Raw genomic sequence first — 17,919 nt, forward strand, 5'->3', positions numbered from 1 at the left:
TATAATGCTCACATGTATATACCGCTGCACCTGTGTATAGTGCCCACATGTATATACCGCTGCACCTGTGTATAATGCCCACATGTTTATACCGCTGCACCTGTGTATAATGCTCACATGTATATACCGCTGCACCTGTGTATAATGCCCACATGTATATACCGCTGCACCTGTGTATAATGCCCACATGTATATACAGCTGCACCTGTGTATAATGCCCACATGTATATACCGCTGCACCTGTGTATAATGCCCACATGTATATACCGCTGCACCTGTGTATAATGCTCCTATGTATATACCGCTGCACCTGAGTATAATGCTCCCATGTATATACCGCTGCACCTGTGTATAATGCTCACATGTATATACCGCTGCACCTGTGTATAATGCCCACATGTATATACCGCAGCACCTGTGTATAATGCCCCATGTATATACCGCTGCAGCTGTGTATAATGCCCCCATGTATATACTACTGCAGCTGTGTATAATGCCCCCATGTATATACTGCTGCACCTGTGTATAATGCTCCCATGTATATACCGCTGCACCTGTGTATAATGCTCACATGTATATACCGCTGCACCTGTATATAATGCCCACATGTTTATACCGCTGCACCTGTGTATAATGCCCCCATGTATATACCGCTGCACCTGTGTATAATGCTCACATGTATATACTGCTGCACCTGTGTATAATGCCCACATGTATATACCGCTGCACCTGTGTATAATGCTCCCATGTATATACTGCTGCACCTGTGCCCTTGGGCTCATACATTGTATGTAAATCTGGCTCTGGTACTAGCCAGTGCCTTCCCAGCCATTTACCTCACCGCACAACCCTAGTTGGCAGATCACAAACATATCCTGACACAAACAGGTGCCAGGTCACTCACAGAAGTGTTACCTGCTTAACCAGTGGTGAGTTTTAGCTGCAGATTCACCTGTGAGTAAACAGGAGTAGCATTCCCACTGCACTGACACTGAGGTGTCCTACCTGCATTACAGCCACTGGAGTTACCTTTATTACACCATCAGTTTATACATAGGACTGACTGGAAGTAAATATTTCTGTGCAGTTTGGATGCTATTTGCACTATGAATTACAATATGACTCTGATATATGGGTGTGATCCCATTCCTCTTTCCACATCACCTACTAAGGTTATTATTCAACATGTGTCACATTCTGTTATGTTTATAGGAGGTTAATATTCATCCTGGTTTTGTAATGATGATTATATTATATATACACATTGGTTTTAATACATTCCCAGGAGTGTTATTTATATTTTATGATGATATTATGTTGTTTAATACCCATTTATATGTGTAAATAATTGTAACAATACTATCTCGTTATTTTATTGACATTATAGCTGATGTGTGCACTACCTTTTTGATGGTGCTGGGTACAGGCACCATAATGGGTACAAGCATGGTGCTGGGTACAGGCACCGCAATGGGTACAAGCATGGTGCTGGGTACAGGCACCGCAATGGGTACAAGCATGGTGCTGGATACAGGCACCGCAATGGGTACAAGCATGGTGCTGGGTACAGGCACCGCAATGGGTACAAGCATGGTGCTGGGTACAGGCACCGCAATTGGTACAAGCATGGTGCTGGGTACAGGCACCATAATGGGTACAAGCATGGTGCTGGGTACAGGCACCGCAATGGGTACAAGCATGGTGCTGGGTACATGCACTGTAATGGGTACAAGCATGGTGCAGGGTACAGGCACCGCAATGGGTACAAGCATGGTGCTGGGTACAGACACTGTAATGGGTACAAGCATGGTGCTGGGTACAGGCACCGTAATGGGTACAAGCATGGTGCTGGGTACAGGCACTGTAATGGGTACAGGCATGGTGCTGGGTACAGGCACTGTAATGGGTACAAGCATGATGCTGGGTACAGGCACTGTAATGGGTACAAGCATGGTGCTGGGTGCAGGCACTGTAATGGGTGCAGGCATGGTGCTGGGTGCAGGCACTGTAATGGGTGCAGGCATGGTGCTGGGTGCAGGCACTGTAATGGGTGCAGGCATGGTGCTGGGTGCAGGCATGGTGCTGGGTACAGGCACTGTAATGGGTGAAGGCATGGTGCTGAGTGGAGGCATATTGCTGACAGAGGCATGGTACTGGATGGAGGCATGGTGCTTGGTGGAGGCATGGTGCTGGGTGGAGGCATGGTGCTGGGTGGAGGCATGGTGCTGGGTGGAGGAATGTTACTGGGTGGAGGCCTGGTGATTGGTGGAGGAATGTTGCTAGGTGGAGGCATGGTGCTATTAGAGGCATGGTGCTGGTTGAGGTTGTACAATGTAAGAGATGTATGCAAAAATACACTCCCCCATAGGCAGAGATTAGTTGATCGCACCAGCAGCAAAAAGTTGCTTGGTGCGATCAACTTGGAATGAGGGCCAATGTAAGAGAACTGACGCAACGTTCCAGTACAATGTAAGAGAACTGACACAACATTCCTGTACAATGGAAGAAAACTGACGCAACGTTCCTGTAAAATGTAAGAGAGCGGACACAACGTTACTGTACAATGTAAGAGAACTGACACAATGTCCCTGTACAATGCAAGAGAACTGACACAATGTTCCTGTACAATGTATGACAACTGATACAATGTTTCTGTACAATGTAAGAGAACTGACACAATGTTCCTGTACAATGCAAGAGAACTGACACAAGGTTCCTGTACAATGTATGATAACTTAGACAATGTTTCTGTACAATGTAAGAGAACTGACACAATGTTCCTGTACAATGTATGACAACTGACACAATGTTTCTGTACAATGTAAGAGAACTGACACAATGTTCCTGTACAATGTAAGAGAACTGACACAATGTTCCTGTACAATGTAAGAGAACTGACACACCTTTTCCGGTACAACATAAGAGAACTAGAGATGTGCACCGGAAATTTTTCAGGTTTTGTGTTTTGGTTTTGGATTCGGTTCCGCGGCCGTGTTTTGGCAAAACCTCCCTTAAACTTTTTTGTCGGATTCGGGTGTTTTTTTTCAAAACCCCCCAAAAACAGCTTAAGTCATAGAATTTGGGGGTCATTTTGATCCCATAGTATTATTAACCTCAATAACCATAATTTCCACTCATTTCCAGTCTATTCTGAACACCTCACACCTCACAATATTATTTTTAGTCCTAAAATTTGCACTGAGGTCGCTGGACGACCAAGCTAAGCGACCCAAGTGGCCGGCACAAACACCTGGCCCATCTAGGAGTGGCACTGCAGTGTCAGACAGGATGGCACTTATAAAAATTGGCCCCAAACATCACATGATGCAAAGATTTTAAAAAAAAAAAGGAGGTGCAAGATGGAATTGTCCTTGGGCCCTCCCACTCACCCTTATGTTGTATAAACAGGACATGCACACTTTAACAAACCCATCATTTCAGCCACAGGGTCTGCCACACGACTGTCGCTGAAATGATTGGTTGGTTTGGGCCCCCACCAAAAAAAGAAGTAATCAATCTCTCCTTGCTCAAACTGGCTCTACAGAGGCAAGATGTCCACCTCCTCCTCATCCCTCGATTCCTCACCCCTTTCACTGTGTACATCCTCCTCCTCACAGAGTATTAATTCATCCCCACTTGAATCCACCATCTCAGGTCCCTGTGTTCTTTCTGGAGGCAATTGCTGGTGAATGTCTCCACGGAGGAATTGATTATAATTCAATTTAATGAACATTATCTTCTCCACATTTTCTGGAAGTAACCTCGTACGCCGATTGCTGACAAGGTTACCGGCTGCACTAAACACTCTTTCGGAGTACACACTGGAAGGGGGTCAACTTAGGTAGAATAAAGCCAGTTTGTGCAAGGGCCTCCAAATTGCCTCTTTTTCCTGCCAGTATACGTACGGACTGTCTGACGTGCCTACTTGGATGCGGTCACTCATATAATCCTCCACCATTCTTTCAATGGTGACATAATCATATGCAGTGACAGTAGACGACATGTCAGTAATTGTTGGCAGTTCCTTCAGTCCGGACCAGATGTCTGCACTCGCTCCAGACTGCCCTGCATCACCGCCAGCGGGTGGTTTTAGAAATTTGATCCTTTTCCTGGCAGCTCCAGTGGCGGTAGAAAATGAAGGAGGAGCTGTTGGCGGGTCACATTCCGCTTGACTTGACAAGTGTCTCACCAGCAGGTCTTTGAACCTCTGCAGACCTGTGTCTGCCAGAAAGAGAGATACAACGTAGGCTTTAAACCTAGGATCGAGCACGGTGGCCAAAATGTAGTGCTCTGATTTCAACAGATTGACCACCCGTGACTCCTGGTTAAGCGAATGAAGGGCTCCATCCACAAGTCCCACATGCCTAGCGGAATCGCTCCATTTTAGCTCCTCCTTCAATCTCTCTAGCTGCTTCTGCAAAAGCCTGATGAGGGGAATGACCTGACTCAGGCTGGCAGTGTCTGAACTGACTTCACGTGTGGCAAGTTCAAAGGGTTGAAGAACCTTGCACAACGTTGAAATCATTCTCCACTGCGCTTTAGTCAGGTGCATTCCCCCTCCTTTACCTATATCGTAGGCAGATGTATAGGCTTGAATGGCCTTTACTGCTCCTCCATCCTCTGAAGCATATAGAGGGTTGAATTCCACCTCGTTACCACCTCTTGCTTCAGCTGATGGCGGGGCAGGTTCAGGAGTGTTTGATGGTGCTCCAGTCTTCGGCACGCGGTGGTTGAATGCCCACAATTCTTCGGGCCACCAACAGCATCTCTTGCACGCCCCTGTCGTTTTTAAAAAAATTCGGCACCACCAAATTCAATGTACGTGCAAAACATGGGACGTGCTGGAATTTGCCCACATGTAATGCACGCACAATATTGGTGGCGTTGTCCGATGTCACAAATCCCCAGGAGAGTCCAATTGGGGTAAGCCATTCTGCGATGATCTTCCTCAGTTGCCGTAAGAGGTTGTCAGCTGTGTGCGTATTCTGGAAAGCGGTGATACAAAGCGTAGCCTGCCTAGGAACGAGTTGGCGTTTGCAAGATGCTGCTACTGGTGCCGCCGCTGTCGTTGCTGCGGGAGGCAATACATCTACCCAGTGGGCTGTCACAGTCATATAGTCCTGAGTCTGCCCTGCTCCACTTGTCCACATGTCCGTGGTTAAGTGGACATTGGGTACAACTGCATTTTTTTAGGACACTGGTGAGTCTTTTTCTGATGTCTGTGTACATTCTCTGTATCGCCTGCCTAGAGAAATGGAACCTAGATGATATTTGGTACCGGGGACTCACAACCTCAAGCAATTCTCTAATTCCCTGTGAATTAACGCTGGATACCGGACACACGTTTAACACCACCGAAGCTGCCAAGACCTGAGTTATCCGCTTTGCAACAGGATGACTGCTGTGATATTTCATCTTCCTCGCAAAGGACTGTTGGACAGTCAATTGCTTACTGGAAGTAGTACAAGTGGTCTTCCGACTTCCCCTCTGGGATGATGATCGACTCCCAGCAGCAACAACAGCAGCGCCAGCAGCAGTAGATGTTACACTCAAGGATCCATCGGAGGAATCCCAGGCAGGAGAGGACTCGTCAGAATTGCCAGTGACATGGTCTGCAGGACTATTGGCTTTCCTGTCTAAGGAGGAAATTGACATTGAGGGAGTTGGTGGGGTGGTTTGCAGGAGCTTGGGTACAAGAGGAAGAAGGGATTTAGTTGTCAGTGGACTGCTTCCGCTGTCACCCAAAGTTTTTGAACTTGTCAATGACTTCTGATGAATGCGCTCCAGGTGACGTATAAGGGAGGATGTTCCTAGGTGGTTAACGTCCTTACCCCTGCTTATTACAGCTTGACAAAGGCAACACACGGCTTGACACCAGTTGTCCGCATTTCTGTTGAAATAATTCCACACCGAAGAGGTGATTTTTTTTTGTATTTTGACCAGGCATGTCAATGGCCTTATTCATCCCACAGACAACAGGTGTCTCCCCGGGTGCCTGACTTAAACAAACCACCTCACCATCAGATTCCTCCTTGTCAATTTCCTCCTCAGCGCCAACACCCATATCCTCATCCTGGTGTACTTCAACAGTGATATCTTCAATTTGACTATCAGGAACTGGACTGCGGGTGCTCCTACCAGCACTTGCAGGGGGCGTGCAAATGGTGGAAGGAGCCACCTCTTCCCGTCCAGTGTTGGGAAGGTCAGGCATCGCAACCGACACAATTGGACTCTCCTTGGGGATTTGTGATTTAGAAGAACGCACAGTTCTTTGCTGTGCTTTTGCCAGCTTAAGTCTTTTCATTTTTCTAGCGAGAGGATGAGTGCTTCCATCCTCATGTGAAGCTGAACCACTAGCCATGAACATAGGCCAGGGCCCCAGCCGTTCCTTGCCACTCCGTGTCGTAAATGGCATATTGGCAAGTTTACGCTTCTGCTCAGGCGATTTTAATTTAGATTTTTGGGTCATTTTACTGAACTTTTGCTTTTTGGATTTTACACACTCTCTACTATGACATTGGGCATTGGCCTTGGCAGACGACGTTGATGGCATTTCATCGTATTTGCCACGACTAGTAGCAGCAGCTTCAGCACTAGGTGGAAGTGGATCTTGATCTTTCCCTATTTTACCCTCCACATTTTTGTTCTCCATTTTTTAATGTGTGGAATTATATGCCAGTAATATTATTATATCAATAGCAATGGCCTACTGTACTGTACTACTATATATACTGCTCACAACAATGCAGCACAGATATGGATACTTGAAGTGACACAGAGCTGCAAGATACAGCAATGGCCTACTGTACTGTACTACTATACTGGTGTTCACCAAAATGCTGCACTGTACTACTATATACTGCTCACAACAATGCAGCACAGATATGGATAGTTGAAGTGACACGGAGCTGCAAGATACAGCAATGGCCTACTGTACTGTACTACTATATATACTGGTGGTCACCAAAATGCTGCACTGTACTACTATATACTACTCACAACAATGCAGCACAGATATGGATACTTGAAGTGACACGGAGCTGCAAGATACAGCAATGGCCTACTGCACTGTACAAGTGTATACTGTTGGTCACCAAAATGCTGCACTGTTCTACTATATACTGCTCACAACAATACAGCACAGATATGGAATGGATACTTGCAGTGACACGGAGCTGCAAGATACAGCAATGGCCTACTGTACTGTACTATACTGGTGGTCACCAAAATGCTGCACTGTACTACTATATAGTATATACTGGTCACACAACAATGCAGCAGATATTGAGCACTGATCAGGATACTGTCTAGAACTGAGTCTGACACAGAGCTGCAAGATACAGCAATGGCCTACTGTACGGTACTACTATTATATACTGGTGGTCCCCACAATGCAGCACACTGAGCACAGATATTTGCAGCACACTGAGCACAGATATGGAGCTTTTCAGGCAGAGAACGTAGCCACGTCCTCTCCGTTCAATCTCCAACGCACGAGTGAAAATGGCGGCGACGCGCGGCTCTTTATATGGAAGACGAATCTCGCGAGAATCCGACAGCGGGATGATGACGTTCGTCCTCGTTCGGGTTAACCGAGCAAGGCGGTAAGATCCGAGGCTGCCTCGGAACCGTGTAAAATAGGTGAAGTTTGGGGGGGTTCGGATCTTGACGAACCGAACCCGCTCATCTCTAAAGAGAACTGACGCACCGTTCCTGTACAATGTATGACAACTGACACAATGTTCCTGTACAACGTAAGAGAACTGACACAACGTTCCAGTACAACGTAAGAGAACTGACACAATGGGGGTCATTCCGAGTTGTTCATTCTGTATTTTTTTCTCGCAACGGAGCGAATAGTCGCTAATGCGCATGCGCAATGTCCGCAGTGCGACTGCGCCAAGTAAATTTGCTATGCAGTTAGGTATTTTACTCACGGCATTACAAGGTTTTTTCTTCGTTCTGGTGATCGTAATGTGATTGACAGGAAGTGGGTGTTTCTGGGCGGAACCTGGCCGTTTTATGGGAGTGTGTGAAAAAACGCTACAGTTTCTGTGAAAAACGCGGGAGTGGCTGGAGAAACGGGGGAGTGTCTGGGTGAACGCTGGGTGTGTTTGTGACGTCAAACCAGGAACGAAACTGACTGAACTGATCGCAGATGCCGAGTAAGTGTCGAGCTACTCAGAAACTGCTAAGAAGTGTCTATTCGCTATTTTGATACACTCCCAGTAGGCGGCGGCTTAGCGTGTGCAAAGCTGCTAAAAGCAGCTTGCGAGCAAACAACTCGGAATGACCACCAATGTTCCTGTACAGTGTGGTAGGTTAGCGGACTGGTAATACTCACAGATAAGCTGCAGGATATCCCGATAAAGACGACCTTCTTCTTCCCTTCACAGACCTGGAGAACAGTAGGATCCATCATTAGTGTAAATGAAGCAGTGGATAATCTGTTAACATAAGAACTGAGCTAAGACCCCAAATAAATACTGGCGAGGACATGACAGAATACATAAAATATATGGGTGTCAGAGAACTTCCTGATGAAGCCTGCAGAATTAGTGGAAGTTGTGTCCTGAGGGTCCACTCTCTGCTTGCCGGGTGTTTTATGGACTTTGCAATGACAGGGACTATAGCACAACGGAGACCTGTCTTCTAGCTGAATAATGATGTTTTTTATTTGGGAGCGCTACTCCCCGATGATGCAGAGAATCTTCACCATAAACGCTACAGGTCTAATTCTCCTCTGCAAACTAGGGGAATATCATCTCTCAGTTATAATGAGCCGCCAAGTGTCCATCATGAGCCGCCAAGTGTCCATCGCCCTTAGTGCTGAACATGGAGAATTACAGCATAAGCAATTTAATATAAATGAATGAATAAAGTGTTAATACCGCAGGATATTATGTATCACAGTAAGGCTGGATAATGGTTCACATGGACCTGGAGCTGAACAAGGGTCTAGTGCAGTGGATCCCAAACCTCGTGTTGTGGTACCCTTGGCTGCCTCAAGGCCAGCTCTTGCCACGGGCAATCAGGCTTTTTGCCCGGGGCGCCGCCACCCTGAGGGCACCGCTGCCGCCGCAAGAGACGCAACTCCTATCCCTGCTCTCCCCAGCTGCGGCCGGCCCCACTGACAGTCGTAATTGACCTCTGCTGACTGTGCGTGCCCAACCACAGCCGCGCCCTCCGTCCTCACACTGCCGCCACCCTGGTGGATTTTACACAACACTGTATATGGAAGTTTGAGAGTGTGTGTGTGTTTGTGTATATGTGTTTGTTGGTGTATGTATATACCGTATGAATGTGATATATATATATATATATATATATATATATATTCTGAATCTATATCGTACAGTACACATACATGCACATATACATACAGTACATACACACCCACTCACGGAAACCCCCTCGCCAAATCCTGCATATTCCCCTGACCTATCACACCCAGAACACCTGTGCAGGTTCCTTATAGAATAACACCTTTTCCTGTCATTTGGAATGTTACCCCCATATTGGTCTTTCTTCTTTTTGGGGCCCTTCTGTGCTGGGCCCTTTGCTGTATTGGAGTCACCTAGGAGCCAGTTTGGGAGGGTTTACCATGTACCGGCAGTAAGCACAGATCCGCCTGTATAAGACGTCACTTATTTCCGTCCCCGTCCTTACTGCACTCCGCAGGTGGCAGCATGCGCTGGGGCAGAGGATTGCATTGTGGCGGGGAGGAGCGCAGGGGAGGTGAAGCATGCGCTGGGTCAGAGGATTGCATTGTGGCGGGGAGGAGCGCAGGGGAGGGAACGTATGCGCTGGGGCAGAGGATTGCATTGTGGCGGGGAGGAGCGCAGGGGAGGGGACGCATGCGCTTGGGCAGAGGATTGCATTGTGGCGGGGAGGAGCGCAGGGGAGGGGAAGCATGCGCTGGGGCAGAGGATTGCATTGTGACGGGGAGGAGCGCAGGGGAGGGGACGCATGCGCTGGGGCAGAGGATCGCATTGTGACGGGGAGGAGCGCAGGGGAGGGGACGCATGCGCTGGGACAGAGGATTGCATTGTGGCGGGGAGGAGCGCAGGGGAGGGGACGCATGCGCTTGGGCAGAGGATTGCATTGTGGCGGGGATGAGCGCAGGGGAGGGGAGGCATGCGCTGGGGCAGAGGATTGCATTGTGGCGGGGAGGAGCGCAGGGGAGGGGACGCATGCGCTGGGGTAGAGGATCGCATTGTGGCGGGGAGGAGCGCAGGGGAGGGGACGCATGCGCTGGGGCAGAGGATCGCATTGTGGCGGGGAGGAGCGCAGGGGAGGGGACGCATGCGCTAGGGCAGAGGATTGCATTGTGGCGGGGAGGAGCGCAGGGGAGGGGAAGCATGCGCTGGGGCAGAGGATTGCATTGTGGCGGGGAGGAGCGCAGGGGAGGGGACGCATGCGCTTGGGCAGAGGATTGCATTGTGGCGGGGATGAGCGCAGGGGAGGGGAGGCATGCGCTGGGGCAGAGGATTGCATTGTGGCGGGGAGGAGCGCAGGGGAGGGGACGCATACGTTGGGGCAGATGATTGCATTGTGGCGGGGAGGAGCGCAGGGGAGGGGACGCATGCGCTGGGGCAGAGGATTGCATTGTGGCGGGGAGGAGCGCAGGGGAGGGGACGCATGCGCTGGGGCAGAGGATCGCATTGTGGCGGGGAGGAGCGCAGGGGAGGGGACGCATGCGCTGGGGTAGAGGATCGCATTGTGACGGGGAGGAGCGCAGGGGAGGGGACGCATGCGCTGGGGCAGATGATTGCATTGTGACAGGGAGGAGCGCAGGGGAAGGGAAGCATGCGCTGGGGCAGAGGATTGCATTATGATGGGGAGGAGCACAAGGGAGGGGAAGCATGCGCTGGGGCAGAGGATTGCATTGTGACGGGGAGGAGCGCAGGGGAGGGGACGCATGCGCTGGGGTAGAGGATCGCATTGTGGCGGGGAGGAGCGCAGGGGAGGGGACGCATGCGCTGGGGCAGAGGATCGCATTGTGGCGGGGAGGAGCGCAGGGGAGGGGACGCATGCGCTAGGGTAGAGGATCGCATTGTGACGGGGAGGAGCGCAGGGGAGGGGAAGCATGCACTGGGGCAGAGGATTGCATTGTGGCGGGGAGGAGCGCAGGGGAGGGGAAGCATGCGCTGGGGCAGAGGATTGCATTGTGGCGGGGAGGAGCGCAGGGGAGGGGACGCATGCGCTTGGGCAGAGGATTGCATTGTGGCGGGGATGAGCGCAGGGGAGGGGAGGCATGCGCTGGGGCAGAGGATTGCATTGTGGCGGGGAGGAGCGCAGGGGAGGGGACGCATACGCTGGGGCAGAGGATTGCATTGTGGCGGGGAGGAGCGCAGGGGAGGGGACGCATGCACTGGGGCAGAGGATTGCATTGTGATGGGGAGGAGCGCAGGGGAGGGGAAGCATGCGCTGGGGCAGAGGATTGCATTGTGACGGGGAGGAGCGCAGGGGACGCATGCGCTGGGGCAGAGGATTGCATTGTGACAGGGAGGAGCGCAGGGGAGGGGAGGCATGCGCTGGGGCAGAGGATTGCATTGTGATGGGGAGGAGCGCAGGGGAGGGGGCGCATGCGCTGGGGCAGAGGATTGCATTGTGACGGGGAGGAGCGCAGGGGAGGGGACGCATGCGCTGGGGCAGAGGATTGCATTGTGACAGGGAGGAGCGCAGGGGAGGGGAGGCATGCGCTGGGGCAGAGGATTGCATTGTGATGGGGAGGAGCGCAGGGGAGGGGAGGCATGCGCTGGGGCAGAGGATTGCATTGTGTTGGGGAGGAGCGCAGGGGAGGGGAAGCATGCGCGGGGGCAGAGGATTGCATTGTGATGGGGAGGAGCGCAGGAGAGGGGAGGCATGCGCTGGGGCAGAGGATTGCATTGTGATGGGGAGGAGCGCAGGAGAGGGGAGGCATGCGCTGGGGCAGAGGATTGCATTGTGATGGGGAGGGGCGCAGGGGAGTGGAAGCATGCGCTGGGGCAGAGGATTGCATTGTGACAGGGAGGAGCGCAAGGGAGGGGAGGCATGCGCTGGGGCAGAGGATTGCATTGTGATGGGGAGGAGCGCAGGGGAGGGGACGCATGCGCTGGGGCAGAGGATTGCATTGTGACGGGGAGGAGCGCAGGGGAGGGGACGCATGCGCTGGGGCAGAGGATTGCATTGTGACAGGGAGGAGCGCAGGGGAGGGGAGGCATGCGCTGGGGCAGAGGATTGCATTGTGATGGGGAGGAGCGCAGGAGAGGGTAGGCATGCGCTGGGGCAGAGGATTGCATTGTGATGGGGAGGAGCGCAGGGGAGGGGAGGCATGCGCTGGGGCAGAGGATTGCATTGTGATGGAGAGGAGCGCAGGGGAGGGGAAGCATGCGCTGGGTCAGAGGATTGCATTGTGATGGGGAGGAGCGCAGGGGAGGGGACGCATGCGCTGGGGCAGAGGATTGCATTGTGACGGGGAGGAGCGCAGGGGAGGGGACGCATGCGCTATGGTAGAGGATTGCATTGTGATGGAGAGGAGCGCAGGGGAGGGGAAGCATGCGCTGGGGCAGAGGATTGCATTGTGATGGGGAGAAGCGCAGGGGAGGGGAGGCATGCGCTGGGGCAGAGGATTGCATTGTGATGGAGAGGAGCGCAGGGGAGGGGAAGCATGCGCTGGGTCAGAGGATTGCATTGTGATGGGGAGGAGCGCAGGGGAGGGGAGGCATGCGCTGGGGCAGAGGATTGCATTGTGATGGGGAGGAGCGCAGGGGAGGGGAGGCATGCGCTGGGGCAGAGGATTGCATTGTGATGGGGAGGAGCGCAGGGGAGGGGAGGCATGCGCTGGGGCAGAGGATTGCATTGTGATGGGGAGGAGCGCAGGGGAGGGGAGGCATGCGCTGGGGCAGAGGATTGCATTGTGATGGGGAGGAGCGCAGGGGAGGGGAGGCATGCGCTGGGGCAGAGGATTGCATTGTGACGGGGAGGAGCGCAGGGGAGGGGAGGCATGCGCTGGGGTAGAGGATTGCATTGTGATGGAGAGGAGCGCAGGGGAGGGGAGGCGGTAACTACACTTATCATACAGTATAAGCCAGGAATGTAAGTGCTCTTACTGTGTGTCCTATGTACAGTATGTGTATGCCTTGGTGTACAGCGCTATGTAACATGTCAGTGCTCTGTGTGTCCTATGTACAGTATGTGTATGTCCTTGGTGTACAGTGCTATGTAACATGTCAGTGCTCTGTGTGTCCTATGTACAGTATGTGTATGTCCTTGGTGTACAGCGCTATGTAACATGTCAGTGCTCTGTGTGTCCTATGTGCAGTATATGCATGCCCTTGGTGTACAGCGCTATGTAACATGTCAGTGCTCTGTGTGTCCTATGTACAGTATGTGTATGCCCTTGGTGTACAGCGCTATGTAACATGTCAGTGCTCTTACTGTGTGTCCTATGTACAGTATGTGTATGCCCTTGGTGTACAGCGCTATGTAACATGTCAGTGCTCTTACTGTGTGTCCTATGTACAGTATGTGTATGTCTTGGTGTACAGCGCTATGTAACATGTCAGTGCTCTGTGTGTCCTATGTACAGTATGTGTATGCCCTTGGTGTACAGCGCTATGTAACATGTAAGTGCTCTTACTATGTGTCCTATGTACAGTATGTGTATGCCCTTGGTGTACAGCGCTATGTAACATGTCAGTGCTCTGTGTGTCCTATGTACAGTATGTGTATGTCCTTGGTGTACAGCGCTATGTAACATGTCAGTGCTCTGTGTGTCCTATGTACAGTATGTGTATGCCCTTGGTGTACAGCGCTATGTAACATGTCAGTGCTCTGTGTGTCCTATGTACAGTATGTGTACGCCCTTGGTGTACAGCGCTATGTAACATGTCAGTGCTCTGTGTGTCCTATGTACAGTATGTGTATGCCCTTGGTGTACAGCGCTATGTAACATGTCAGTGCTCTTACTGTGTGTCCTATGTACAGTATGTGTATGCACTTGGTGTACAGCGCTATGTAACATGTCAGTGCTCTGTGTGTCCTATGTACAGTATGTGTATGCCTTGGTGTACAGTGCTATGTAACATGTCTGTGCTCTGTGTGTCCTATGTACAGTATGTGTATGCCTTGGTGTATAGCGCTATGTAACATGTCAGTGCACTGTGTGTCCTATGTACAGTATGTGTATGCCCTTGGTGTACAGCACTGTGTAACATGTCAGTGCTCTGTGTGTCCTATGTACAGTATGTGTATGTCTTGGTGTACAGCGCTATGTAACATGTCAGTGCTCTTACTGTGTGTCCTATGTACAGTATGTGTACGCCCTTGGTGTATAGTGCTATGTAACATGTCAGTGCTCTGTGTGTCCTATGTACAGTATGTGTATGCCCTTGGTGTACAGCGCTATGTAACATGGCAGTGCTCTTACTGTGTGTCCTATGTACAGTATGTGTATGCCCTTGGTGTACAGCGCTATGTAACATGTCATTGCTCTTTGTGTCCTATGTACAGTATGTGTATGCCCTTGGTGTACAGCGCTATGTAACATGTCAGTGCTCTGTGTGTCCTATGTACAGTATGTGTATGCCCTTGGTGTACAGCGCTATGTAACATGTCAGTGCTCTGTGTGTCCTATGTACAGTATGTGTATGCCTTGGTGTACAGCGCTATGTAACATGTCAGTGCTCTGTGTGTCCTATGTACAGTATGTGTATGCCCTTGGTGTACAGCGCTATGTAACACGTCAGTGCTCTGTGTGTCCTATGTACAGTATGTGTATGTCCTTGGTGTACAGCGCTATGTAACACGTCAGTGCTCTGTGTGTCCTATGTACAGTATGTGTATGCCTTGGTGTACAGCGCTATGTAACACGTCAGTGCTCTGTGTGTCCTATGTACAGTATGTGTAAGTCCTTGGTGTACAGCGCTATGTAACATGTCAGTGTTCTTACTGTGTGTCCTATGTACAGTATGTGTATGCCCTTGGTGTACAGCACTGTGTAACATGCCAGTGCTCTGTGTGTCCTATGTACAGTATGTGTATGCCCTTGGTGTACAGCGCTATGTAACATGTCAGTGATCTATGTGTCCTATGTACAGTATGTGTTTGTCTTGGTGTACAGCGCTGTGTAACACGTCTGTGCTCTGTGTGTCCTATGTACAGTATGTGTATGTCCTTGGTGTACAGCGCTATGTAACATGTCAGTGCTCTGTGTGTCCTATGTACAGTATGTGTATGCCTTGGTGTACAGCGCTATGTAACATGTCAGTGCTCTGTGTGTCCTATGTACAGTATGTGTATGCCTTGGTGTACAGCGCTATGTAACATGTCAGTGCTCTGTGTGTCCTATGTACAGTATGTGTATGCCCTTGGTGTACAGCGCTATGTAACACGTCAGTGCTCTTACTGTGTGTCCTATGTACAGTATGTGTATGCCCTTGGTGTACAGTGCTATGTAACATGTCTGTGCTCTGTGTGTCCTATGTACAGTATGTGTATGCCCTTGGTGTACAGCGCTATGTAACATGTCAGTGCTCTTACTGTGTGTCCTATGTACAGTATGTGTATGCCCTTGGTGTACAGCGCTATGTAACATGTCAGTGCTCTGTGTGTCCTATGTACAGTATTTTGTATGCCCTTGGTGTACAGCGCTATGTTACATGTCAGTGCTCTGTGTATCCTATGTACAGTATGTGTATGCCCTTGGTGCACAGCGCTATGTAACATGTCAGTGCTCTGTGTGTCCTATGTACAGTATGTGTATGCCCTTGGTGTACAGTGCTATGTAACATGTCAGTGCTCTGTGTGTCCTATGTACAGTATGTGTATGTCCTTGGTGTACAGCGCTATGTAACATGTCAGTGCTCTGTGTGTCCTATGTACAGTATGTGTATGTCCTTGGTGTACAGCTCTATGTAACATGTCAGTGTTCTTACTGTGTGTCCTATGTACAGTATGTGTATGCCCTTGGTGTACAGCACTGTGTAACATGTCAGTGCTCTGTGTGTCCTATGTACAGTATGTGTATGCCCTTGGTGTACAGCACTGTGTAACATGTCAGTGCTCTTACTGTGTGTCCTATGTACAGTATGTGTATGTCTTGGTGTACAGCGCTGTGTAACATGTCAGTGCTCTGTGTGTCCTATGTACAGTATGTGTACGCCCTTGGTGTACAGCGCTATGTAACATGTCAGTGCTCTGTGTGTCCTATGTACAGTATGTGTATGTCCTTAGTGTACAGCGCTATGTAACATGTCAGTGCTCTGTGTGTCCTATGTACAGTATGTGTATGCCCTTGGTGTACAGCGCTATGTAACATGTCAGTGCTCTTACTGTGTGTCCTATGTACAGTATGTGTATGCCTTGGTGTACAGCGCTATGTAACTTGTCAGTGCTCTGTGTGTCCTATGTACAGTATGTGTAAGTCCTTGGTGTACAGTGCTATGTAACATGTCAGTGCTCTGTGTGTCCTATGTACAGTATGTGTATGTCCTTGGTGTACAGCGCTATGTAACATGTCAGTGCTCTGTGTGTCCTATGTACAGTATGTGTATGTCCTTGGTGTACAGTGCTATGTAACATGTCAGTGCTCTGTGTGTCCTATGTACAGTATGTGTATGTCCTTGTTGTACAGTGCTATGTAACATGTCAGTGCTCTGTGTGTCCTATGTACAGTATGTGTATGTCCTTGGTGTACAGCGCTATGTAACATGTCAGTGCTCTGTGTGTCCTATGTACAGTATGTGTATGTCCTTGGTGTACAGCGCTATGTAACATGTCAGTGTTCTTACTGTGTGTCCTATGTACAGTATGTGTATGCCTTGGTGTACAGCACTGTGTAACATGTCAGTGCTCTGTGTGTCCCATGTACATTATGTGTATGCCCTTGGTGTACAGCACTGTGTAACATGTCAGTGCTCTTACTGTGTGTCCTATGTACAGTATGTGTATGTCCTTGGTGTACAGCGCTATGTAACATGTCAGTGCTCTGTGTGTCCTATGTACAGTATGTGTATGTCCTTGGTGTACAGCGCTATGTAACATGTCAGTGCTCTGTGTGTCCTATGTACAGTATGTGTATGTCCTTGGTGTACAGCGCTATGTAACATGTCAGTGCTCTGTGTGTCCTATGTACAGTATGTGTATGTCCTTGGTGTACAGCGCTATGTAACATGTCAGTGCTCTGTGTGTCCTATGTACAGTATGTGTATGTCCTTGGTGTACAGTGCTATGTAACATGTCAGTGCTCTGTGTGTCCTATGTACAGTATGTGTATGCCCTTGGTGTACAGCACTGTGTAACATGTCAGTGCTCTTACTGTGTGTCCTATGTACAGTATGTGTATGTCTTGGTGTACAGCGCTGTGTAACATGTCAGTGCTCTGTGTGTCCTATGTACAGTATGTGTACGCCCTTGGTGTACAGCGCTATGTAACATGTCAGTGCTCTGTGTGTCCTATGTACAGTATGTGTATGTCCTTAGTGTACAGCGCTGTGTAACATGTCAGTGCTCTGTGTGTCCTATGTACAGTATGTGTATGCCCTTGGTGTACAGCGCTATGTAACATGTCAGTGCTCTTACTGTGTGTCCTATGTACAGTATGTGTATGCCTTGGTGTACAGCACTATGTAACATGTCAGTGCTCTGTGTGTCCTATGTACAGTATGTGTATGTCCTTAGTGTACAGCGCTGTGTAACATGTCAGTGCTCTGTGTGTCCTATGTACAGTATGTGTATGCCCTTGGTGTACAGCGCTATGTAACATGTCAGTGCTCTTACTGTGTGTCCTATGTACAGTATGTGTATGCCTTGGTGTACAGCGCTATGTAACATGTCAGTGCTCTGTGTGTCCTATGTACAGTATGTGTATGTCCTTGGTGTACAGTGCTATGTAACATGTCAGTGCTCTGTGTGTCCTATGTACAGTATGTGTAT

At 49.9% G+C, this 17,919-nt stretch overlaps 1 protein-coding gene across 2 annotated transcripts in view; it reads right to left on the bottom strand.

The window, feature by feature from the left end:
- Positions 1 to 17,919, bottom strand: part of GCKR (glucokinase regulator) — a 125,932-nt gene that overhangs the window by 65,488 nt on the left and 42,525 nt on the right. For both annotated transcript variants that reach the window (XM_063914927.1, XM_063914928.1), the window contains exon 8: positions 8,345 to 8,398. In XM_063914927.1, the coding sequence (XP_063770997.1) occupies positions 8,345 to 8,398 (54 nt within the window). The remainder of the gene's footprint in view (positions 1 to 8,344; positions 8,399 to 17,919) is intronic.

Source organism: Pseudophryne corroboree, chromosome 4 (assembly GCF_028390025.1).
Source record: "Pseudophryne corroboree isolate aPseCor3 chromosome 4, aPseCor3.hap2, whole genome shotgun sequence".
NCBI lineage: Eukaryota > Metazoa > Chordata > Amphibia > Anura > Myobatrachidae > Pseudophryne > Pseudophryne corroboree.